Genomic DNA, 26491 nt, shown 5'->3' on the forward strand with positions numbered 1-26491 from the left:
TGGTCAGAAAAATAAGAAAGACATTTACTGAAGAATTGTAGAAGGACCTGGGAGTTACTACAGGGTGACAGGAGAAGACGTGGGGTTTTTTTGTTTGTTTGTCTGTTTGTTTTTTACTATTTTGTACATGAGAAATAAATTACACCTATCAGCAGCTTTGGGGGAAGATGGACTCAGTTTGGTTAGAGCACAGGTGGCAAACACAAGGCCCGCAGGCCGAACCGGGCCCTCCACCTGGTTTTATCCAGCCCGGCACCTTGTTTCTACCCTGAGGCAGCACCCAGCTCCTTGACCCTAGTTAAGGAGTAGTTGCATGTATTCAGTCCTAAAATTACACTTGGCCCTTTGAAGGCAAATACTAAGCTAATGTGGCCCCAGGTGGAAATGAGTTTGACACCCCTGGTAGAGTTAGTTATAGGCTTTCCCTGATCAGCAAAAAAAAAAAAAAAAGAAAGAAAGACAAAGAAAAAAAACTTTAACTCTGCACAGGAAATTTACAAAGTCTGAATTTGCTTTTACTTCCTTTTTTTTTTTGCTGTCCTGACTAAATTAATCATTACAAAGTTACTTTCAGGAAGAAATAGTAACTTTCTCTTCACTGGAGTACTCTTTACTTAACGTCTTAGAGTTTTTAATCGTCTGAGAAAGCCAGTTTAAAACTGAAAAATGCAGCAGAAGGCCACTCAAAAACATCATCTGCAAATACTTGAAGGATCCTGGGTCCCAGAACAAGGCTCTTCATAAGATGAGAGATGGCATCGGAGGCAGACAAACTGCAACAGATAAGAGTGAAATGTGCTTTGTAAAGGGCATTAACACAGGGTAAATGTTTACATTTCTTTTTCACTTATACTATTATTGCATATAATTAAATCGGAGCTTGCCTATTATTTTCTGCTATTATCTTCATTTTTGTTTTACTAGAGAGAAAACTCAAGTGAGCCCTGGCTGGGCCTGCGAACCAGAGGGTTGCGGTTCAATTCCCAGTCAGGGCACATGCCTGGGTTGCAGGCCAGTTCCCAGCAAGGGGACTCATGAGAGGCAACCATACATTGATATTTCTCTCCCTCTCTCCTTCCCTTCCTCTCTAAAGATAAATAAATAAAATCTTTTTTTAAAAAAAGCTCAAGCGATAGGTTCTAAAGTATTGATAAGTCCCCACTTTCTTCTGCTGACGAGTGGACTAAGACTAACCTTCACCCTGTGCAGCCTAAATCACAGCCATATCGTGTTAAATTATACCTACCTTAGTAAAACTGCTTTTGCAAAGCTACACCATGAAGTAACTGTGCTGCATTTCCTCCACTTTTGTAGGGAGGCTGGAGGTTGTTGAAAGTCATTTCCAGTTTCTAGCCTCAGCACTCACTCCATGCTGCTCACTCTTCTCAAGAAGGAATAGCTTCTGTTGTTCAAATTATGTAACCCTCACCAATGCTGATCTTCCTCCATAGGGAGTAAATGCTGGTCCCAACATCTCTGGCCCCCAAGAATCACTATGTTTGAAACTAATGAGCAGTCTCATCCTTAAGATTCTTGCAGATTAAAAAGGGGTATTTGGAGAGAAAACCAATAGGTTGAGTTTCCCATGGTAGAGATTAGGTAAAGCAAGAAAAACATCTCTTTATTTTTTATCTTCTAAGACTTTTGGCTGCATTAGTCCCCAGTGGACATTATTCCCTTAATATAAAATGACACCAATGTAAATATTCTGGTAACAAGTTAGCTATTCACTGAACAGAGCATATGGGTGGCATAATTACTGTCACTGAACACCATGCTAAACTGCATGCATTTGGGTGTGCACACAGAACGTGAATCTCTCCCCTTTCTTATTCCCCAGGCACACTGTCTGTGGAAGGAAGAGCGCTGGGGTTCTAAAATAAGACCGATCTACTTTATTTTTTAAAACTCTCTACTTTGAAATAATTGTAGGTTCATATTAAGTTGTAAGAAATAATGTAGAGATTCCTCATGTCCCCTTTACCAGTTTCCCCAATGATAACATCTTGCATCTGACATTAATACAATCCTAGGGCCTTATTCAAATGTCACCATCTTACAAGTACTCGTTTGTGTGTGTTCTTAGTTCCGTGCAATTTTATCACATGTGATCTGCTTGTGCATCTGCTTCTGTGGAACTCAGCTCTGCCAAGTACTATGTGATCCCAAGTGAGGTCCTTAACCTTTCTAAGGTCCAGTTTCCTCAGCTGCACAAGGAGTATGATAATGCCTGCATCCTGAAAGTAGTGCAAGGACTGAGTAGGATCATTTTTGTTGAGTTTTCAGCACACTGGGTTCTCAAATGCTAGTTTCCTTCCTGTCCCTTGTTCTCGCAGAAGCAAGGGCGCTTTCTCCAGTTCCTTGTTGAAATAACCAGACTGGTGGGTTGTAATAAATCAGGTGTCTCCTTCTTCAAGGGCAACACATTTAATCCTGCAGCTCAAAGAGAGAGGCTTGGGTATCGCCCCAGCCCACAGCTGCCCCACTCTAGGCCTGGTCTTGTATTCCGTTTGCATCCAGGTCAGAATTGTAGGGATGGAGGAGTTAGCGGAGATTTGGGGGTTGGGGGCGGGGGAGTGGAGTACGAGGAAAGACGGAGGAGGTGGTAAATATCTAGCCATAGTTGTCTGGAAACTACTAAGGGGTTTCTGTCCCGGGTGGCTAGTGACCGAGGGTCAGTTGTACCCGCGGAAGGCTGGATAAGGGGTGGAGGCCGATGCGGACAGTGCGGGGCAGGTGCAGAAGCCAGTGAAGATCTGGGAGCAGTGCTGTTTCGCTCTAAAGGACTCAGAGTCCAGTCTAGAGCCCTTCGGCCTTCTGGACCTTTCTTCTGATAACGGAAATGCCTGCTCAAGGACTGAAAAATCGAGGGCCGCCCGAGGGCAAGAGAGGCACCTAACAGCTCACCTTAAAGTACCGCTGGCTGGAGGCGGGCCCTTCCTCCACACCTAGAAGTGGCCCCCGGCTGTCCGGGGCGCCGCGGGGTGTGCCGGGCGTGTGCGAGGGCGCGTCTGGGAGAAAAGGGAGGCGAGCGGGCCCGGGGAGGAAAGGTGGATGCGCCGGCCGCTGTGCGGCAGCGACCTCGGGGCGCTGGTCTCCGCCTACACCCCCTGGAGTCCTGTCTTTTCCAAGTTCAAATCTCCACGGCGACCTTCCCAGCAGCAGACAAGATCGGACCAGGCTCCTCCGGGTTCCGCGACCCCGAGCAGTTGGGACCAGGGCGCAGTCCCGATCAAGGTGAGGGGCGCAGACCCAGCGAGGCCCCGGAGGCGCCAGGCGCTCCGCCCCCCGCAGTCCCGGAGGCCCGGGTCGGGGAGGAGGAGCCGCGCCCCGGCCGGCGCCGCCCTGGCTCCTCCTCTCCGCGCGGGCCTGGCCCTTCCAAACCGGCGTCCGAAGCTCCGGGGCGCCGTGGCACAGCCCGGAGCCGAGCGCGCAGGGCGCGGCTGTCCCGCTGCCGCAGCCGGCGCGTGCGAGCCCTGAGTGCGCCCGCGGCCATGGTCCCCGCGGCGGGCACCGGCGCCTGAGCCCCGGGACGCGCGGTGAGCGTGCAGCCCGCTTCCGGGACCCCGGCCCCCGCGGCCTGGGGGTGCGCGGAGGCCTGGCCCTGCCCTCGCGTCGTCGGTGGGGCTCTGTGCGCCTGGCACGTACCCGGCACGGGACGGGCAGGGCAGTTCCTTCGGGGCCAGGGCGGGAGCGGTCTCCGCGGGCCAGGCGCGGGGAGCGGCCGCGAGGAAGCGGGTGGCCTGGCGGGCGGCCGGGTCGGGACGCTCCCCGGGGACCGGGCGGGGAGGGGGCGGCTGCGGGGGCGGAGGAGGGGCGGGTCGTGGAGGCGCGGACTGCGCCGGCGGGGGCGGGCGGGGGTGGGGGACGCGCGCCGTGGCCCCCTCGAGTCGCGCTTTTGTAAAAGCTGGCCTCTTACGTATGGAAATGACGGTCGCGCGGGTCTCCGTTCACGTCCTTTTGAAGGACGCCCGCCCAGAACCTCAGCGCCGCCTGCGAAGTATTGTCCCGCTACTCGCGCCCTAACAAAGCGTCCACCTTCGCTTTGCAGAGCGCCGGAGGCGGGCGGCAGGCTGTGCGGGCGCAGCGGAGAGGCGACCGAAGGTAGGCGAGGACGGCGGGGGCAGAGAGCGCGGGGCGTCTGAGGCTTCTGGGGGCGGCGATGCGCAGGCGGGTCGGGGACACATCTGCGTCGCATGCTGCCGGGGACCCAAGTGGCGCGCGCGGGCTTCTGCGGCACCTCGCCTCCGCAGTCGGGTCTGGGCGCCTCCGCCCCCCGCGTGGTCCCAGCCTGCAGCCGGCAGCTGAAAGGGGCTTCTGTGCGTGGGTCCAGGAGTGGACTTGAGTCCTGGATGGAACAGAGGGGATAGTTGTTCCGTTGCCTTGGGCCACCCAGGCAGCCTTGTGATTGAGAGGCTGCAGAGAAACCTGTCTGGGGAACCCCGAGGTGTTAGCCTGGAGTATTTTGAGTATTGGGAAGGCTCCTCTTAACGTGGGGATTTTCGAAAGTGTGTGGGGTCAGTGCATACAGGAAGACTTTCCCAGGGCAATTACTACTAAGAAGGGGGAAAGAACAAAATGCCACCCGTTTATCGCCTGAAAGCCGTGCTTGCCAGGCCAAGCAGAATGCAAGTGTAGGGTGTAGCGGGAGAAGCTTCCAGGGTTCTGGTGCCTGACAAAAGGACGAAGCTGGTGGGAACACGTTACTGCTGAGAGTTCGTTCTGTGGAGGTGAAAGAGGTAGAGAGAGAAAGAGGAGGTTTCCGAGCCTCAGCCCTGGCCTTAGCCTGCCGGTGAGATGGGGGCTGGAAAGATCGCTCCACCATGTACCCTGCGTCTAGACAACTCAGCCATTATGAGATCTTCTGCTGTTTGCTTTACTGGAACAGATCCCCTCCTAGGGTTGAGGAGTTTTCGAGATGGGCTTGCCCTACAACTTAACTACTGAATGTATGAAATGAAAACGGATTGCATGGTTGTCTTTTCTGACTGAGGTGGGAGCTGTTTAGGATTAGAATCCTATTCAAGTCCACCATGGCACATGGGCTAAGCCCCTGAGACCATCGAAGATTCTCAGTTGGCTCCCATACATACATTAAATTAAATGCATATGTTTACTTGTTTCCTGAGGATGGACAATCTGTAAGCAGATTATTTTTCCATGCCAGCTTAATTTAATCTTGATCTTGGCTAGTGGCTAGCATGTCGGTGGCTGACCTAGAATACTGGCAGCTCTTGCTCTGGAGTGGAAGAGGGATGTGAAAATCACCAGACAGTGTGTGAAAGTAACATTACAGGCTGGCTGCAGAACCGGTTTCTTGGGGTCTCTTCAGCTGTTGTCAGTGTCCTCTGGGAAGTCAGGTGAACTGCTGGGGAGCTTCTTTTGTGGATTTGTTTATTTTCACCCATTCTGCGCTGAGTCTTTAATGGAGAGACTTCTGAGCTGCAATAGAGATAACGGGTAGGACTTGTGGATGTTCCAAATAAGCTAGACATGGGGCAAAGGCAGGAGAAGGCTTTCCAGGGAGCAACAGAAAGGGAGCCATCACAGGCACAGTCTTCGCATTAAAATGTCATATATCTGTCTTTTTAATAGGAAGTTGCTCAGAATGGTATGGGTGTCTTTTTTTCTTGTTCTTTTTTTTTTCATTTTAGTTATGTGATGATCCTTAATATTATAAAGATATTATAATATAAAAGATATTAACTGTCACAGAGAGACTCCAATGAATTCTAAACAATCAATCTTAATTTAGTGGGCAATATTCTTATCATAAGTTAAATATTGGTCAAGTAAATTGTTTTAAATGTCACTGGACATGATGGCTTTCTAAACTACCATTTCACCAATCTCGATGCTTCCTATTTGTGTTGACAATGAAAATACATGTTATCAGGCTAATATTGATAAAGGGTTGGCAAGTTTAACCAGAACATTCTGGGGATTCAAACAACCTGAAGTCTTTTCAGAAGATTGATTTTTACAAATATCAATTCGTTTGTATGCCAATAAATTATGTGGTTTGAATTCTGGCTATTGAACTTACATTTGCTGGGCAGGGGCTTATGGAGAGACTTACTGAAGCTTGAGCAAGATATTTTGTCCTTTTACAAATAAAATAGAATTTAAAAAAGATTATGGGTGTATGCAAATGAGTAGCTGTTTGAAATTAGGATGCTCTGTATGGCAATTTATAATAGCAATTAACCATTTATTCCAGCTTTTAGATGGAAAAATTACAAAGTATTCGTGTTCTAGTGCTTACTTAAAAAACAAAGTTGAGAAAACCTATTGTTTCTAGATGTCAAATTGAAACTCTTCACTTTGATCCCAGGGAATTGTTTTCATAGCTGCAGCATTTTACATGAATTTGAGTTAATATGGCTCAAGAAGTGAAAGTTGTTACAAGCAGTCTCTTTTAAGAAAGTAACAGACAGTGGGTTTTCTGCTTCTGTAATGTTACTTGGTAGCTGATTAAAGGTTATTGAGTCTACAGTGTGCTGGGCTAATGATTTTATTCCCCCTGCTCTCCTGAGCTAACAACTTCATTGGCTAATCCGCCTTGCTCTTAGGTTTAACAAAAGGGTGGCTTTGCTACATCATTCAGTACAGTAAAATACTAAATTTATTTGTGTTTTAGAACAAATACTAGTAGGATACTCTTCATTAAATTCAATGTTATAGTGTATTTAGCAAAGATTGTTATTCTTTGAAATCGAATGTGACTTTGAGTTTTTGTGTTACATTTTTATATCATGATTTTATTCTTGGTGATGCTCTTGTGCTTTTGGTATCCAGCTAGAAATGAGGTGCTGGAGCAGAAATGAAATCTGAGCAGAGAGGAGGCTGTCTCACAGCGATCAGTGTGCACAGCCATCATTTTGAGCTGAAATATTTTATAGAGACACATAAATGGGGATATATTCTTTTTCTATTAAGCTTTGCTAAACTTGAATTTATCCTTGACCCTATTTCATTTTATACTAAATTAGCCCAAAATGGTAAGACTGAAAATATGTGCACCAAAACAAAATGCAGAAAGGAGAGAAGAAAAAGAAACAATTTAATTTGATCATTGGCATTATGAGTCTCTGACTGACCAAATGGTGAAAGCTAAAGGCGTGAAAGAAAAGCTTTGCCCAAGCAGGGTTTGTGCCTGTTTATCACTTCAGTTGTAAAGTAACTGAATTAGTCACTTGGTGGCCACTGCCTGGTCTGTGGACCCCCAACAGCTATGTCTGAACACAGATCCACAAGCATCTATTATAATACCCAGAGAAAGCGCCTGAGCCAAGAGGGACATGCAGACATTCCTCGTAGCTGTTCAGCTGCTGGACCATCTGGAGGGGAAATAAAAGGCCTAAGCTAGGGGCTCTGGCATTGTGCTCACTTATTATTTGGTTTTCCCTTGCCAGGCTTTGTCCCCCTTTTACTCCCTCTGGCCCAGAACAGACGTCCCCTTTGGCTGGGATGTCGATCTTACAAGCTCCTTTCTACATCTTGGATGCTGGAAAGTTCATAAGTTCGCGTGCCCACTTCATGTTGGCCTTATGTCGGGGACTTCATCATTCCAGCTGCACCTCCATCCTCTTGCAGTCCCAGTTGGCACTGTGGTTTCATCAGCCAGGGTTGCCGAGCGGAGCACAATGACACAGCTCTGTAATGGACATCCCTGTCAGGGTCTGCACATTTTGGCAGCCTTGTTTTGAGTTATATGGAAGGAAAATGCTCTGTGTAGTTCTCATTATGGGTGGTCACCGGGTGATAAATGTTTTGATTAATGGTTCCGTGCATCTGCCCCTTATTTAACCATCCCTAGTTAGAACTCCAAAATACTGCCCACACTGGCCCTTTTATCCCAGAGGAGTGGTAAAGGCTCCTGACAGTTTGGGTGTGGAGGTAGATGGTTGCCGGGAGTCTCAGGTTTGTGGTGGGCTTTATAAAACTGGAATTGTTCTTTGCCATTTGAGGAAAGATTTTTGACTCCAAACCCAACTTCCTTCATCTCTGGGTAAAACTCCTGTCATTGGCGGGCATCAGCCAGGCTTTGACTGTGCAAAGCCTGGGACTGCACAGTTTAGACATAGCTAAGTGTTTGGGAGAATTAATTTAACAACTATCCATTCCTGGACTAGGCCCACTCAAAGATATGGGATTCTTCATGATCATTTTTACATACACATTTACTTCTTCCTTGTATTTCAGAGACGCTTTATTAAAAAGAAATCACTTATTCTGTGTATCCCTAATGCCTTGAAGACGACAATTATTTGACAAAGGGTCGAGGGTGGGAGGGAGGGAGGAGCCCCCCCCCCCCCATTATGTCCTGGAGGAGTCAGCGGCCAGCAAGTGTTCCGCGCAACAGAACCACTTCTGGCACTTGGCACTGTTTAGCTGGTTGTCACATAAAGGTGGAAACAAGTGCTTCGCCAGTATCATTTCATTGGTCCCATTCATGTGTTATTATGTATGGGATTGAGATACAGTGTTGTTTTGAGTCACACCAGGTTTCCAGTCTTGGCCTTACCCTGAGAGTGCTTGTAGCCTTGGACAAACTGTAGACTTCTGCCAACCCCTGATTTCTGCGTCTTAAATGGGAATGCGAGGAATGCGAGATCTACTTTGAAGTATTAGGAGGATTAAATGAGTTCGTATAGGTAAAGTGCTATGCATAGGCCAGACTTATAGTAAATGATTAGAAAGTTAAAAGAAATGGTTTTTTCTGAGCTCCCAGCTCTATTTTAGCCTTTTTGCTTTTGTTTCACATTTATCAATGGTCTGCCTTTAAAGATTGAAGAAACAGCCCTGGCTGCTCTTGCTCAGTGGATTGAGCGCTGGCCCGCAAACTAAAGGGCTGCAGGTTTGATTCCCAGTGAAGGCACAAGCCTGGGTTGCAGGCCAGGTCCCCAGTAAGGGGCCCTTGAGAGGCAGCCATGCGTTGATGTTTCTCTCCCTCTCTTTCTCCCGCTCTAAAAATAAATAAGTAAAATCCTAAAAAAAATAAAGATTGAGGAAACATTGAGCATTACCTGCTGCCATTACCATTGAGTAATACAACATTATACTGTACGTAATACGCACCCTGCCCATTCTTGTTCTCTGGATTCTGGCATTCCACAGCTCCTGCTGTGTTTCTTTTTAATTTTATTTGTTTATTTAGAGAGAGGGGACAGGAGGGAGAGAAACATCAGTGTGTGGTTGCCTCTCACACGGCCCACACTGGGGACTTGGCCTGCAACCCAGGCATGTGCCCGGACTGGGAATTGAACTGGCAACCCTTTGGTTCACAGCCAGAGCTCAACCCACTGAGCTACACCAGCCAGGGCTCCTGCTGTGTTTCTTTAGAGGCAGATCTGTGGCTGATTGACTTGTGTAAGCTACTTATCTTCAGTTCACCCCTTCTTAGTAAGCCACAGGTATTTTCTTGGTGGTTTTCTCAATTCCCCTCTGGTATTAGCTTTCTTTGATATTAACTACTCTCAGTTGCTTACCGTATTTAACCCTCAGGACAGTCCTTCCAGATGGGCGTAATTTTTCCCATCCTGTAAATGAGGGGACCAGGGAAGGTGTTTCAGAACAGACTGTCCTCCAAAGCCACATCCCACAACAAACAAACGTAGCTCAAGTGTGAGAATCCGTTGCCTCACTTACTAAATCCTTGAACCAAACCTCACACAGCTGTTTGGCAGTGGGTGCTTTCTCCTTCTGCTTGGTTATGTCTAAGACCAAACGTGCCCTTTAAAAAGAGTTGGATGGGAGTAGAGGTGTGTTTCGGAAGAAGTAGACATTTCAAACTGTTCATATGCTCATTTATTCTGTAGTTATTCAGGTGAAGTTTCCACTCAAATCTCCACGTACTCAGCCCATGTTTACTGCATCGTGGTGGGAAGAGGACATTTCCCCAAATACTATGCATTTGGGGGACGCTGTGAAAGAAATTGAAATTGTGGACCCTGCCTTTAAAGAAATTTCTGGCAAGTGGGGAGAACAAATTCTTGCACATGAAATTACCGATGAACATTTGGGGAATAATATCAACCAGTAAAAATGCATTCTGTGCCAGAAGACTTCTGACAACTTGTCACCGTGTGTAACATCTTTCGGATGTTTTCTTACCTACCATCATTTGCTCTCTGAGGGTGGGGCTGTTTCCCCCTTTAGTCAAAGGAATGTTTTCTTATTAAAGGAATTTTATTTCGTGAAAATCCAGTGACCTCCCCCAAAGCAGGGCATGATAGCTTATCAAACTCAGAGCCGTGGATAAGACCAGGACTTCTCAGTACGTGGTGAGTTTTATGGCTCTGGTTCACTGGTGCAGACGAACAAACCCCCAACCCTTAAAAGTAGTTTTTAAAAGAGGAAGTGTTAGAATTCTTTCACTTTTGAGTTGTTTTTAATAAGCAAAAGCACAGTAGTCTGGCTTTTATGAAGTTGGTCCGATTACAGCATTACAGCCCATGGGACGGTTAAACCCCGAGAGTGAGTCTGAGAACTATGGCAACCCAGAAAATCCCAGAGCACCTGGGGGATTCTCAGCAGATCTTAGCCCACAATTAACTGGCTGACTCTGAGTGAATCTCATTAGTCAAGCCTTGGCCTTTTCTAAATTCCCAACGTTTGTGGTTATGCTTAACACCTTAGTATTTCTTTTCTGGTGCCTTGATGTTTACATAGCACTTTCAGTTTATTTTGAAAACATTTACATGGTGATTAGTTAACCCAACAGACCAACTCTGGGAAGGTAGCCAGAGTCAGCAGCACCTTAGTAATAGAAAAACTGACAGTTAAGAGAAGAGACCTTTTGATACCAGGAGCCTGGACCACAATGGTACCACTTCGTGTTAATGAGCAGCCCCAGTAAACATCGAGCTACATGGCAGAACTGGAATCCATCCTCTGAGTCCACCTGCTTCTGCTGAAACCCTTGGGATGACTGTGGTTCTGTTTTAGCTTGTCATGTTGTGAACAGTTGTCTGTGGAAAGAAATCCACACAACCTGGAGCATCACTGATTTGTATGGAAGGTTCTCATTCACAGTTCTGGCCACGTTCAGCATCTTAACTCACATACGTATCTCCCATGTTGTAATGATCTGCTCCTTAGAACAGCGCTGCTAAATTAGAGTTTTCTGACCCAGGGCTTGCTTTATTTAATGGTGCTGCTTTTAAAAGCAGAGTGGTGTTTGCAGGAGCTGGGGGTGGGTGGGAAATGGGAGGTTGCTGTGTCATGGGTATAGAGCTTATCGTGTAAGATCTGGAGATCAATACTGTCTGCATACTTCAAATTTTAATAGGGTGGATTTCATGTTATGTGGCACTTATCATAATAAAAATTATATTAGCAAGATAAATTTTTTAAAAGGTGCTGCTTTTTATAGCTAAGGGCTGGCTCTGAGGGCCTTGTTTCAGATCGCTGAGGTCACGGTCGTGAGGGTGGGTGTTGCACTTGTCTTCCATCGCATCACGGGGAAGGCACCTCCAGATGTGCCAGTGTCAGCCTTTGGTTGGAATGCCCCACACATTATACATGAATTAATGTGCAAGCAAAAAAACCCCAGCTTCATTCTTAAAGTAGAACGTACCTAGTATTTTATGGTATATATTTTTAGCAAAAATGATTGCAAGAGTTATTGATGACTCCATGTTTTTACCAATCCCATGGACGATGGAAGAAGAACATATGGTCTGGGTGGGTCAGAGAGGTGGAAGACAGAGTAACCCGGTGAACAGAGGTGAGGCGGCCTAGATGGTAGAGGTCCCCTGAGACTCTGTAGGATTCATATGGTCTGTGGCTCATTTAAACCTCACTGTCTGATAGGTTGGGGTATTGTTTTCTCCTCTCTCTAGGCAACTAAGCATTACCTAAACCTTCCTGGGACTAAAGTAAGCTTTAGGGAATATGCTTCCTGTCATGCCTGTAATTGCAGCAATGAAGTTAATTAAGTTGCTTTTTGAGGAACTCATGTAAAAGGCACTGGGTCTCATGTAAACAGGGAGGTGGTTTTGTATCAGTCGTGTGCCTGCTGCTGCAACCCTCTGGTCTAAACACGAAGAGGAGCATTGGGCTGCAGGAAGAGAAACTAAACGCAGCTCATCTGAGCCAGCAGATTGCAGCATCTGGACAGGTTGGCTGGCGCTCGTGGACTTGAGTGGAAGCTGTAGCCCTGCAGTTTGTTGGCACTAGCAGTTACTTCATTTGAAAGGACTGGATGTCAGAAGTAGTCTTTCATCGTCTGTAAGTCATAGGCTAGATGAGCTCATAGAGAATCACTCTCTCTTGAATTTGCTAGACTGGCTGCCTACTTGAGGGTGCACTTTCTGCCTGCAAGACTCCCTCATTCTGGTAATGTTAGCCTGTGGTGACCTGACCTTGTTGGTATGCCCCCCCCCCCATCGCCCCCAGGTGAGTGCATGGGGCAGTTCCACTGGCCACTGCTCGGTCCGGGAGAGACCCGTGGTCTTGCTGGTGGGTGCGCAGCGTTACCTCTCCTGCTGGCCCTCATCAAAGTCCGGATCTACTGGCACAAGGCGACCAGGGGGTGCAGAGGGTAGGGGTAGTGTGCTGAGGGGTGGCAGCATCGGGGTTCCAGGGGCTGCCCCAACCTGTCCTTGTCTCTGTCCCGCACAGGTGAACGCTGTGGGCTATGGGATGGATGAGGTGGAGCAGGACCAGCATGAGGCCCGACTCAAGGAGCTGTTTGACAGTTTTGACACAACGGGCACTGGGTCCCTGGGACAGGAGGAACTCACCGACCTTTGCCACATGTTGAGCTTGGAGGAGGTGGCCCCAGTGCTGCAAGAGACGCTGCTTCAGGACAACCTCTTGGGCAGGGTAAGGCTGGGGAAGAGGACCGGCGGTGGGAAGTGGGTGCGGTTTCTGTCCGGTGCTGGGGGTGGGGCAAACCACACCTCTTGCAACTTGTTTCTAACATCCTGGCTGTATGTGCCCTTAGCTCTTAACCTGAGAAACAGACAGACTGTAATAGGTGGGATGTGTCGGTGCAGTTTGCTCAGGTGATGGGGGCTGCTGTCCCCTGTGCTCTGGGAAGGTGTACACTGAGCATCTTAGATAAAGACAGAAGAAGAGTTGACAGGAATGTTTTCCAGTTTTTTCTTGTTCTTTGTGGGGCATTTTATGGACTCCACTTTCATCACTGAGACAGCAGGCAGCTGACAGATTTCCACTGAGGAGAAGGGAAATGCAGTACGGAGACTGCCATTCGCAGGAAAAGCAGATTGCTGTTATGACTTTCACCCCAATAAAGCTATTTCTTCTGTGGATTGTTCCTGGGGTGAAGTATTAATTAAACTCTTCACCCAGGAAGTAAGACAGGAGGGTAAGTAAATACAGTGCAGGCTCATTTAAAACCCAGCACGACTCGCTTCCAGCAGAGATGTGTGTGTGCTGATGTTAACTTCTGCGTTTGACAACAAATAGTCATGTTCTCCCCACAGAGCAAGTCACAGAGATGAGTAAGAGGTTTCTTTTTTCCCCCACCTCTCTCTGTTAGTGGGAAGGAGGTTTGATCCATCCTGACCTGAGATTGCGTTCCATTCTCATAATTAAGAGCATCATTTGTATGGCTTTGGGTTGAGTTTTGCTGTTGATTTTTTTTTTAATGGATGAGAGGAGAAAATGGGCAATGCTGTTTTAGCCTGTTGCTGTCATTGCTGACACTTTGTAGACAGAAGTTTTTGTCATGTGGTGTAAATTGAGGAAGAAGAACTTTTTTTACTTCTCTTCATTTTCATTGTCTCTTAGCTGACAAGGTGGGTAAGTGACCTCATACGTGTGACGTATTGGCTCTCTGAGATGAGGAGTAGTGACCGCCCTGGTAGTGTGCACAGAGGATGACATTCTCAAGGGCTGGGCACCATGAACGTGGTGATGAGTAGGGCTCACACTTAAGTAAACAATTACAAACTTTAAGTAATTGTTTGCAAAACTGGGATCATTCTTGGTCACTTTGGGGTAGTTGGCTACTTGTGAATACCTGTGTGCCCCCCAAATGCTAAAAATTTTGCTCTTAAAACAGTAGAAATGGGAAATTTGAGAATTAAACCACTTGCTTCTCATCACGTAACGCACTCAGGCATTTGTTTCGTTCTGCCTCAACCCCAGACACTTTGAAGGAGGCAAAACAGTAGTGGTTCCCACCGTGGTCCTTGGAGATCTCAGGCTTTTTGGTATCTAAGGAATAGTATGAGGGAGTGGATTTCTTTTCTTACTGAAGCCCGAGGAGACGTCATGGAGTGTAAGGCTTCCTCGAGGAGTCAGTGTAAATACGGAAGCCTCTGCTGCAAGCCGATCACACCTTGCAGCCCGTTAGCAGTTTGCTCTGCAGATGTTGCACGTCTCTGCCCTCGGTTGGCGAACTTAAGCAGGCAGCAGTTATCGATTGATTTGTTAATGACTTGACACTTCCAGCTTGCTTTTTCAAATTTTTGCTGTTTGCCTGTGAATAAGGCAAACCTGAGTGGCCTGTAGTGTGATATTTGCTGAGGGAGCCCCTGGTACAAGTTAAATAGATGTCTGCACGTTGATTTCATGTGGGCGTCCCTGGTGATTGTCTTCAGAGGAGGGTTGGCATGAATTAATGCATTGCTGTTAAATTTGCATTTTTTAATGAAATGGAATTATTCTCAGATGCTTTCATAAACTTGGCCATATGCTGTTAAGACACCCTATATGGTCTATCATTTTAAATTGTGGAGGAAAAAAACCCTTGGAATTCATAGAAGCAGTCCGAGTGCTGTCACCGTCTTGGTATATTGAGAAGGGTCACAAGTTGTAAAATAAGTTTTTAATGCCAGTCAATTTTTTCTTTGTTTTAAAGATTTTATTTATTTATTTTTAGACAGAGGGGAAGGGAGGGAAAAAGAGAGGGAGAGAAACGTCAGTGTGTGGTTGCTTGTCGTGCGCCCCCTACTGGGGACCTCACCCACAACCCAGGCGTGTGCCCTGACTGGGCATCCAACCAATGAGCTTTTGGTTCTCAGGCTGGCGTTCAACCCACGGAGCCACTCCAGCCAGGGCATGTTTTTTCTCTTTAGGTATTATTTTTAGAAAACTTACAGGGTTAGGAGTCTGGTTTAATGAAACAGGAGAAAGACATGGTAGTGTGACAAATCTAAATCTATTCATCAATTTAACAAATACGTGTTGTTCTGTGTCCTGTATGTCAGGCATTCTACTGGTCTTATGTTTGTCATAAGTAGTTTTCTATCAAGTTGCTTTTTGGATACATTAGTATCCATCGGCTTCCAGGCCCCTTATGGCTTTCACTTTTTACCTTTTAAATCTTAGCAAGTCTAATTTTTAAATAAAACAAAACTTTTAAGTTTACCTTTATTGGTATGGGCTCAATTAATCACCTTTCCTTGAAAACAGATAAAAAACACTCTCCCCGTCAGCTAAGAACATGAATATCATCTGCTTATTTTTATTTTAAAATCCATCTTTAATAACTTTTTGCTTTCTTTCTTAAAGCCTAATGTTTCTTTTGACAGCTGTTAAGGAGAGTAACAAATCGACTTGCCATTTTCATGCATTTTACTAATAGACAACTTACCCCCAAATTATGTTTCGATTCATCTGCTCGATCTTGCTTTATAACTTGAAGCCATATTCCCCTGAGTGCAGGGGTTTTATAGGGTGGGGCTAAAGGGGGGTTACAATTGTGGGTACACAAGACACAGTTTATTGCATTATTATTTATTAACTGTTGGATTATTTTCCATGTAAACAACTGTAAACCTACTTTTGCCCCACCCTGTGTGTGTGTGCTTGAAATGCTTACAGAGTGTGAATTGCCAGTTTGAAGGAGAGAGGACAGCATTGCTGGTAGGTGTTTTCTATTAGCTTATCAGAAGAGTTCCATTCATATTTCTGTCACAATTAAGCAGAATGTCAGGTGGGTGAGACCCTAAGACAAAGGGACTGCTCAAGACACTGAAGTTTATGGTCTGGTCATGTAATGTACCTGACAGGCAAGTAGTACTGGGAGCAGGTACTACAAATATTTAGAAAAGGGAACCACATTAACTCTTGTATTGAACTAAGTTTTCATCCAAGCATTGGATACCCACTGTAGGTGCTTCCTGGTTTTGTGTGTTTTAAATGATGTGTTTCCATATGCCTCTCTATCTTTATTAAAAATCTGGACATAAATATGATCATGTACCTTGGTTTTATTGAAGCCTTTAATTAGATCCTGTTTAAAAAATACACTTTCCTTTCATAATGGAATATCCCAGCTTGAGACAGAACAGCCCCCTGGGGTTCTGATGCATTTCCTTGCTATCATCTTTAATATGAATCTGGATCCTGAGGGGCCCCATGACCTTGGTACTGTGTAGAATCAGAACAGGCCACCTGGAAGCAGAACTCATCATTGGCTTCCAAAGAGTTCCATAGGTAGGAAGACCCTGGTCATCAAAGGTACTTAAAGTTTTCTTAGTATTAAAATTTAATAGCTGTACAAATATATACTTTAGCTCAGCTTTCCCACCTTTCATTATTTTATAAATGTCAAGATTAATTTACAAATCTTCAGGAGGATTGCTTGCTTGTTTTTTCTAATTCATTAAAAGCTTTTAAAGATTTCTTTCATGTACACATTTTAACCATTTGAAAAGTAGGTCAGAAATACAGAAGCACTTTCTGGTGGTGATTATTTGGACTTGTTCTCTGTGTGCAAAATTATGCTCGATTGTCCAATAGTGCCTATTTATAACACCATGTGTTCACGCTCCTGTTTCATAGTATTGATCTGAGCCTTTTTGAACTCATTAGAGGGAATGGTGGAAACATTTCTCATTGCATCTCTTAAATGTCTGATCCTTCTCTGTACCTTACTGTTTAACCACCAATGAGTAAACCCAAAAGGGTGAATGATGTTTTCTGATGCCTACGTTGGTCTTGTGACTCTGGATCTCTCTCCATTACTCCCTTCCTTTACAGCAGTTTCATCTGGGGTTGAATTAAACTCCTAAGGACCTCTGCTTCCCATTTATAAATAAGAAGACATTCTGAGTCAGAGGCTGCAAGACTTGTTTCCATTCTGTATCAACATTTTCTTGTCAAATTCATTGCAAAATTAACCTTGGTTTTGCATACCGTGAACCTTGAATCTCTCAGAGGTACTTAGTCTGACAAAAGCAAGGGCATAGGGGCGAGCTGTTGGGAAGGCCTTTTGCTCTCAGCCAGAGTTGGGAACAAGTATTAAAAGCGGTTCTTGTCTACCTACTTTATTTCAGCAATGGTCATCTCTTTCACCAGAGAAAGTGTGGTCAGGGATGCTCATTAAATTCCCATAGTACTCCACTGATACTTTTATGAGTCATCTTGTCTGGATGAGGGGACTTAAAGTTCTTCAGTGTTCATCACAGATTTTTAGATATAAATGTTCATCTGTATGACAGAGAAACTTTAAATCCAGAACTTGGGAAAGTACAGTGATATGTCCAAGATCAGGCAACTCATTCGTAGCAGCACCAGGAGGGAAGTGCAGATTTCCCAGACCTCGAGGGTGAGTGCATGTCTTCACAGCCTCCTGAGACTCCGAAGGTGCAGAAATGAATCTCATTCTCTATCCCCCTTCAACCGATCCCCATCTCCACCGTGACATCGAGACAGTGTATTGATTCACACCCGGATACATACACTGATCTTGCCACATTTTAGTCATGTGGGCATATTATCTCTAGTTTTCAGAGATAATATGTATAGTGCGAAAAATAATACCCTCCTGGTAAGATTGTGATGAAGGCTGACTTAGACTGTGTATTTCGAAGACATCCTACAGCCAGGCACACAGTTAACTACTGTGTTCTATAGCTCCTGCCTTCTCCCACACCCGTAGAATGGGGCTTCAATAAATAACGAGTTTCCAGCAATGGTTTTTCTGAGGAATCTCTTTAGCACAGAGTATGGATTTGCTAGAAACTCGTGCGGTGGTGGTTTCATCTGTTTCCGTCCAAAGACAGGGCTCCTTGGGTCAGTCTTGGAGTACCACTTCACACAGCTGCTCTGGGGTTTGGAAACTTGCCTTTTCAAATGGCCTTTGCCTCTCCCCACGTTGTCCGTGGGAAATAACTTACTAAGCTACAATAACTGGAATGCCTTGTTTAGAATATAACATTTTATAACTATGTCTTTCATTTGAAACGATGTTTTTTTGTTTGTCATTTCTCTTTGCATAATGCTGGAAACATTATTTTCCTCTGCATCGACCTTCTGAGGAGTCCATATTTCAATACCCATTCCAGCTAATAGTGTTTTGAATGTTCTGTCATTGACTTCCATTTGTATCACTAGATACAAAGCTCCTTCCTATGAAGATGGTCACATGAGCCTTTGCCTTGTTTGACAAGCACGTTTTGCTGAACGCTAGCTTGAGTTCTTACTTTGGGTCTGTTTGAAGTACTACCTGCACACATGTGGAAACTGTGCATTTGGTCTCCAAGACTGCACAAGATTACTTTACGCAACGTTAAGTTCCTTATTTTACTTCCTGTTGCAGTTTGTGTGGGGGGTTTAAAATGCCATTTGTTTCTTGTTTAAATGGTGCTTAAATTCTTTTTTCAGAAACGCAAATCGTGTTTCTAAAAAAGCATTCCTATGAAATTTGGAGAGCAAAAGTGATGAGGTAAATTTCTGTTAAGCAGTAATGACACATGACAAAAAAATCAGACTTGACTGGTCTTCCTGTTAATTTAGTTTAAATGTCATGTGTGTTTTCAGTCAGCCATGTAATTTTCCCATTGCTGCGAACTGCCCTTTGAGGCCTACAAGGCATAGGAGTGCTTGTAAAATGAATGGCAGCAATTATTATTCAAATGAGGAGGTACCAGCCCGGGGATGCATAGCTTGGGAGCTTGTTACTTTGTGCGATTTAATTGCATTGTATAGTTGGGATGATTTCTAAATTTTAACATAATTCAATAGCAAAACTCCCTTGGAAGACAAAAAATGGTATTTAAAAATTCCAGTTACTGAATTTAGTGAGCCCACTGATGCATGTTTCTTCACAATAGAGAGCATTTATTAACATTTTGGTTCTGGGTGGTACCCTAAGGGGCTTTTCTGCTCCATCAGTATTCATGAGCGTGGATGGAAAGTAGCAGTCAGCTGCCTCCCTTAGAGAACTATCTTCTTCAAAGATACGGGATTTACTGCTGTTGGAAGTGCGGGGTCCAGTGTCTAAATGCCCTTGCAAGAAGAAAAATAAAGATCAATTTAAGAATGAAAGCTGTTCCAATATTTTTTTTGCATGAGGTAACATTGATTAGTAGTATTATATAAATTTCAGGTGTACAACATTATAATTCACTATCTCTGTGCACTAAAGCATGCTCAGCACCAAAAGCCCATTTTCCATCTGTTACCATATCATTGACCCCTTTGACCCATTCTGCCTTCTGCCACTGCTCCAGTGGTTTGGGTCAGTTTGCCAGGTTGTGGTTTTCCATTTTTAGATTTTTTTCTTTTGGTGGGGGAAGAAGGGGTCACCTAGGTAGACATTGTTGGATTATGAAGAACCTCTGAGTGAATAATCATGTTTAGTATTTTATAGACCCTTTTCTTCTAAAATGTGGCAAATTTAATACATTACAAAACTTTAAGCTCTGCCTGTGAATGTCTTGGAAAACTCAGATGTTGTCAAATGGCCCCATTTTCCCCCCTGCTGGCCAGGTGGGGTTTGCTCAGAGGCCCCCCCTACCAGCTTGGTTTTGTCCCTCTCAGAACACACCAGATTCTGCCTTGTAGTCACTAGTGAACTTCCTTTTTTCCTTCCCTTCTCCACCCTCCCACACCCTGGTGTCTAGGGTGTGGCTGGTAAGCCCCTTGAGGGCAGAGATTATGTATATCTTTTTAAAAAGATTTTATTTATTTATTTTTAGAGAGAAGGGAAGGGAAGGAGATAAGAGAAGGAAAGAAACATCAATGTGTGGTTGCCTCTCACAGGCCCTGTACTGGGGACTGGCCTGCAGCCCAAGCATGTGCCCTCACTGGGAATTGAACCAGTGACCCTTTGGTTCCCAGGCTGGTGCTCAGTCCACTGAGCTACACCAGCCAGGGCTGTATATCTTGATCTTATATCCTCTGCAGCCCTAGTGCTTTGTACTTAGTGGCTTTGTGTCAGGTTGAGAACTTGAGTGGAGCAGCAGAGGGATTTCCTGGAGAGGTCAGACCAGGAATGCAGCAGCGTGGGACTGGCAGAGTAGCTGCATTTTAATGTGTCCAGTTAGAAGACCTGGGTTCTCCAGTCACTCCTTCCCCTCAAGACATGTGGCCTTGGGCAAGGCTCCAGCCTTCTCTGAGCCCCTCTCCTCAATGCTAAGGAGGGATGCCTGCCTTGACCGGCTCACATGGATGCAGTGAGAGCCAAATGACCCAATGCCCAGGAAAGAACACCTACATTAATCCCCCCATTCCTCCAGCTTTAGGACCCGTGTTAATAAAATTTTCTAATAACTGGATCTCTTACTTCAGTTAGAGGCAGGCTTTTTTTTTTTATGGTTAACCATTGGGGATTAAAAATTTTTTTAATTTATGACTTACCCTATCAAAGAGTAGGTTAAGCATTATAAGGTTTTTCTTGATCATATGAATCTTTTTGGTCTATCACTTATTCTTCTGTATGAGTAATATCCTCAGGATTTCTTTAGCAGCACATGCATCCTTGTCCCAACACTGTTAGGTTTTTGAGGGCATGTGCCTTTTTATGTAATTTATATAGTTTTTAAAAATAGTTTGTTCAAGTACAAAAATTTTGTACTTTGTTTATGTTAATTAGCAGATAGTCTCTCCTCCCCAATATGTCAATAGTTATTTCTTGGACTTGCCGTGGAGTGCCCTGTCTTTTATTTACTGCTTCTAATCTGTAGCAGGTTGGGAAGCAGCATAATGAAGTTTAAAATACATCAGGCCCAGTGAGAATGAAGTGCTTCTGAGTTGGCTCTACGGCATTTTCTATGAGAAGATTGTGTGGGCATTGTGATGCTGTCCCCAGCCTTGGATGCCACTGGTGTGTTTCCTGACTGTGGCTGAGAGATAAGTGACCTCCATGTAAATGAAGGTGCTACTGTCTCAGAAGTTGGGGTGTTTGTGTGAGGCTTAAGTGTCCCTTAAAATATGGTATAATAAAGCCTTGGGAGACGATTAGAATTCACTTCCAGATTACAGCTATTTTTGCCATTTTTCAGGGGAAGTAAAACTGAGGTACAGAGACCCCTGGGCGATTTCCATGGCTAACACTCACTGAGTTGAACTGCGGGGACAGAATTTGGAAGGGCTCTTTCCAGTTACCGCTGTCGAAACTTCTGTCTCCCCAATCCCCGGCAGAGACCCTGGGGACGACTTTAAAGAATTTGAATGTTTCAAGCAAACCCCGCCTTTTTGAAGCAAGAGCCTCTTTTGGTTCAATTCATAACTGTGGCAACAAGAGACTTAGGCTTTTTTCAGGCCATCTCCATTAATACCTTAAAACAGAAGGGGAAAAAAGGCAGAGGAGAAACCCAGTTGGAGGGCCCTAAACACAGCAGCCTGGATCATTATCCCCAGTGCTGGGCCACTGCACAGACCTGGGGGCAAGGCTCCTGGGCTTCCCTGCTGTTACCCCACGCCCACACTCACATCTACACCCCATTCCCCTATCCCCCTATCTTGGTTACTCCCATGGCCAGTTGCTTTGCTTGCGAATGTGGCCCTGTTTCTCTGTAAAAGTGGTGGAAACTATAGTCACCCCAATTCCAAACCTGTTAGTAGTGTTAACTGCCACTTGCTGAGTACCTAAGAAGTCCCAGAAGTTCTAAATGCTTGACCAAACTCATTTTATCCCTAACTCGGCTATCAGGGATGTATTATAAATAACAAAATACATGCCATGCTCTTTGCACAGTACCTGCCCGATTCCCTGTGACTTCTCCTGAGACCTTGTGCTCCATGGCAGCAGAGGTCTTTGTCACATATTTACTGCTGTGTCACCAGGGCCTAGGACGGTGACTGGTGTACGGCAGCTGCTCGGTGTTTGATGAGTAAATCATAAATATTAGTTGTTAGATATTCCCATTTTTACAGATTAGCAAACTGAACCTCTAATAGGTTTAGTAATTTAGCCAGCTCACAGAAGGCAGTGAGTGGCTGAGCCAGGGTCAGAACCAGAGCTTGTGGTCCTAACCCTTCTACTCCCCACCCTCACCCGCCACCCACCACCCCCTGCCCCAGAGGGAGGCATGATTCTGGCAGGAAGTGGTAAGTGCCTGGAAGTGCCCCTGAGCAGGAGAGCCCTTGCGTAAGTGATGTCTGTGGAAAGACTGGCTGGCTGGGAAGGTGCGCTTGTCCCTGGGAACTGGAGCTGGGTACTGCAGTGCCTGAAGCCCACCTCAGACTCCGGGACACAGCAGGGCCTGCCCCCCTCCCTTCCCCAGGCTTCGCAGCCATTTGGCACCCGTGAAACCTAATTAGCACAGCTTACAATTTCTACAGTCTTTTAACCCTTTCATTCATTGTGTGGCCCTGGCCCCCTTGACAGATTTCTGCTCTGGCTCTGTAGATTATGCTGATTGTTAGTGTGCACGATCTAAAGAAATATGCTTTTGGAATGTCATTCCAATTAAAGACAACTAATGTGGTAGGGAAATCACATGTACTTTGGGAGAGTCTGGTAAATTACAAGTACACACAATTTTATGACAGGAATCTCAATGGATTCCTCTCCTTTGATTTGCATGGATAAGACAGTATATGATTTATCTTCCATTGTTTAGATAACTAATGAGGTTTGTTGCTTTTCCAATTTTAATTTGAAATTGTTTTTTTTATCTGTTACCTATATTTAAAACTTCTACATACTGTTTTGTAATGGTATCCAAAGAGACTCATAACAGCACAGATTACAAATTTACTTTGTGTTCACATATGGGCTTCTATGTAAATAGTTGCCCCATTATTGAGCTAGAATGTTGATGAGAAGAAATACCATCTTTCCCTTCTGCCCCATGGTGAGATCACATAACGTACGTTTTGGAAGAGCGTACTCGGTCACACAGAAAACCATTTTACCCCTTTAACCAAAGTGATATCTCAGTTCTCAGTATTTACTTAAACAAAGCTTGAGTTCTTTCCTACTGCAGTCAAAGTAACTGTGATTTTAAGAATTCAGGAAAATGCTTTCCAAAGTCCTTTTATCCTTTGTGTTTGCTATTGATTTCTGCTTGTTTTTAGAATCCTAGAGGCCTTAGGGAGATAAATATTATATACCTGCCACAGGCAAGACTGTATTCAAGTCATCCTCAAAAGATGACTTCTTTCTAGAATATCTGAAGAGATGAGAGCATCTTTGGGGCATCATTACCAAGGGTCATTTACTTGGGAAGTTTTTTCTAACATTTAAACCTAACATCTTTCTTTTCTGGTCTTGTTCAGGAAAATAAAAGAAGTTAAGAGTTCAAAGCTCATCTTTGTGTTTATAAAGAAGGTTTTGCTATATAGCTTTTCCCCTCAGGGTGGAATAAATATTAATATTGACATTAGCATTATGGCACTGGTGTCAGAAATAATCGGTCCATTTTCCTTTAGCGGTTTGGAGAAATGAAGAAGAAAAGGGAATGAAAGCAGGTTGTGACTTACTTTAAGGCTCTCAGGATGTTAACAACTGATCTGGTACCTGGTGTGTAGATGAATTTGGTACCTTAAGACTGTGGAAAGTATTTTGAATTTATTTTAATTGCTTTTTTTAGGTACATTTTGATCAATTTAAAGAAGCATTAATACTTATCTTGTCCAGAACTCTATCAAATGAAGAACACTTTCAAGAACCAGGTAAGGACACTAAGTTGTCTTCTCTGCATTGCTTTTTAAAAGTTGTGCAGGGAAGAATTTGGGGACCTTGAAGCATGTCTCTGAAAGATTTGGGGCATCTGCCTTTCACAGATGAAGCAGTTATTTTCAGTGACGTGTCTTTTGATATTATCATAAAAGCCTTGCAGCTGTTGAACACTAAAATGAGACTTCCCTACGACAGCAGTGAGTTATGGGGAAATAATTGCATTGTTCCTAGGTGATATGTCAGATGCTGTGGCAATAACTCACTCCTGGAATGAGCAGTGAAGCTAAACAATAATACTTCTTCGTCCTTATTTCCTGTGTACATGGTGGGATACGAATAGTGGGGGGAGGATTTTGCCTGAAAGAAGGGTGGCCAATCTAGAGATAATTTCATGTAGTCCTAGTGACGAATACCCCTCCACTGTAGACATTATTATGTTTTATAATTGTTTATCTCCTCCCCTCAAGTGATAGTTCCTTGAGAACCATTTGATTCATTTTTGTATTTTCAAGGCTTGGTAGAACGCTTAAGCCATAGTAAGTATTCAAATGTCATGACTTTAATATACTTTATTGATTTTTTTAAAAAAGGGCACTATAGATGATAAAACACATTATGTGTCTCTAAGAAGAAAAATTGTTACCAATTAGGGTGAAGTGCCACAGATTATATATAGGACAGGTCCTAGTTTCAGTGTTCAAATCGGGGTGGTGTTATGTCTTACAATGAATGAAATATAAATATCTAAGGGGAAGTTTAAACAGTGTTAACCTTTGTATTAAATATACTCCAGTTCTGTCAGGTCAGAGATTGATCATAAAGGGGTGTAGGGGAATTTGGGGGTGATGAGACCATTTAATATCTTGACTGTAGTGGTAGTTACAGATTTCATGAATTTTTCCAACTCATAAAATTATGCACCAAAAGGATGACATTTACTCTGTGTAAATTATACCTTAATAAACCCTACTTTTAAAAGAGCATCAAAAATGTAGTCCAGGTTTTGAAACTGGGGGGAAAATCATCAACATTTTGTGGCCACAAGGAGCCGTTCAGTGTGACCTATTAGACAAAGCACAGACGGGGGCTCATTTCTGATCCTCGCGGGCGACCAGTTCCTCACCCTCCTACCGAAGGGCTCCAGATTGGCGTCATGCGCATGGACACTGGACTGAGTGTCCGCCTTTGTGTGTATGGTGACCACCCCAGGAAGTTCATCCTCAACCTCAGTCTCTCCAGAGCCCTCTGGCAGCCCACTGTGAGCCTGGGAGGGAGGCTATTGCCTTTATTGCTGTCTCGAAGTTTTCCAAACTAACAGAAATTCTGTAGGTGACTGCTGCTAGAACATGACTTTTGTTCTTACAGGGTCCCACATTTTATAGATGTTTTTCTTTATTTAAGGTTATCTGTCATCTTAGTAACAACAGTGCAGTATCTAGGGACCCTGACTAGAGCTCTGGTGATGTCACCGCATTTTAGTTACTAACAGCTTAGGTAACGTAAGCATGCGTTCCATGTTCTCTAGGCTGTGATGGGCTTTTGTGTGGGTTTGGGAGAGGCAGCTCTGCCCCCTAGTCCACACCATCTTTTTGCTGCCCTTTCTTTAAAACCTGCACAGTCCCCTGCCAGAAAACTGTCATAATAAATATGCAGAGTTATGGTGACCGCAAACGTGAAGGGCACACCATAGAGGGACACAGTGCTGGGACCGCGGTAATGGGATGAGGACACAGACAGTGGCTGGCCGAGCTTGGTAACAGCTAAGAAGTAGCATTTATGAGTCTGACTCCAGATGGGGACTTCAGAGCCCTGTGCCTCACTGCTGAGACCATCCCTTGGCCTAGTCTTCCAGGAGGACAACACACAGAAGGGATTTGTATAGTTTTGCCATGTGCTCATCCCCTGGGTGGGCTGAAGCTTTGTTGCAGACCTGCCCCACATGCGTGTGAGGACCCAGCAGAGTACTTACGGGTAGCACTTCATCCAGCATTTATGTCACTTTGCTGACGTTTGGTCTGGCAGGATAAAATCTAGGATTGAGCCAGTGCCTTCAGAGACTTATCTCCCAGGAGGCAGTGAGTCAGCCCTTCCTCCCACATCGATGTTCCAGAGCATCTCTGCTTTTTCCCTCTTTGCCTGCCTGTCTCTGTTTGGCCCTTCCGGTCGTGTCTGGGGTCATGCAGTTCTTTCTGCTCCAACATTCTGCCACCCACTCTGATTTGTGATTCCACACCTCTAGGCTGACTGCCTGGCAAGAGAGAGAGAAGGGTCAGGACTCCAAGGCAGTGTGTGGGAGAGGCCACCCCAATTCACCCCTCCTTCCTCTTTAGGAAAATAACTATCCCTTAAGTCATAGGCCACCTCATTATCGGACTGGAGAGAATGCTGCCATTTTTTCCATGAGCACGTTCGGGCTTGAAGAGGGACATAGCCTAAATGAACTGTCACAGATAGTGACGGAGGAGGAGGCTGAGGCTGTACCGCCAAGGAATGTGACTTCAGGAGCCTCCAGTTTAAGGGCGTTTGCCCTCAGATGGATGAGCCCTCAGTCAGTGCAGCCTGGCCTGAGAGATTCTGACAAGTGGCCAGAGGCAGGGGAAAGGAGTGAATAAGAGAGCAAGTTTCTCCTGAGCATTAGTGACAGGGAGGCCTGTGCCC

General features: G+C 44.9%; 2 protein-coding genes across 5 annotated transcripts in view; one reads left to right on the top strand and one right to left on the bottom strand.

The window, feature by feature from the left end:
* Window positions 1-493: 493 nt before the first annotated feature.
* Window positions 494-12578, bottom strand: LOC119057023 (collagen alpha-1(I) chain-like). Its single transcript, XM_037155668.2, has 4 exons — window positions 12484-12578; window positions 4016-4348; window positions 2908-3895; window positions 494-773 (listed from the first exon to the last, which is right to left on the bottom strand). The coding sequence occupies exons 1-4, from the start codon at window positions 12576-12578 to the stop codon at window positions 693-695; spliced, it is 1497 nt and encodes a 498-aa protein (XP_037011563.2). The 3' UTR covers window positions 494-692.
* Window positions 3454-26491, top strand: part of NIN (ninein) — a 94829-nt gene continuing 71791 nt past the window's right edge. For all 4 annotated transcript variants that reach the window (XM_037155599.2, XM_053670033.1, XM_037155602.2 and 1 more), the window contains exons 1-4: window positions 3454-3539; window positions 4052-4104; window positions 12628-12831; window positions 23745-23826. In XM_037155599.2, the coding sequence (XP_037011494.2) occupies window positions 12649-12831; window positions 23745-23826 (265 nt within the window). In that variant the 5' untranslated portion in view covers window positions 3454-3539; window positions 4052-4104; window positions 12628-12648. The remainder of the gene's footprint in view (window positions 3540-4051; window positions 4105-12627; window positions 12832-23744; window positions 23827-26491) is intronic.

This window comes from Artibeus jamaicensis, unplaced genomic scaffold (assembly GCF_021234435.1).
Source record: "Artibeus jamaicensis isolate MK-2021 breed Jamaican fruit bat unplaced genomic scaffold, CSHL_Jam_final contig_548, whole genome shotgun sequence".
In the NCBI taxonomy this organism is placed as follows: Eukaryota; Metazoa; Chordata; class Mammalia; order Chiroptera; family Phyllostomidae; genus Artibeus; species Artibeus jamaicensis.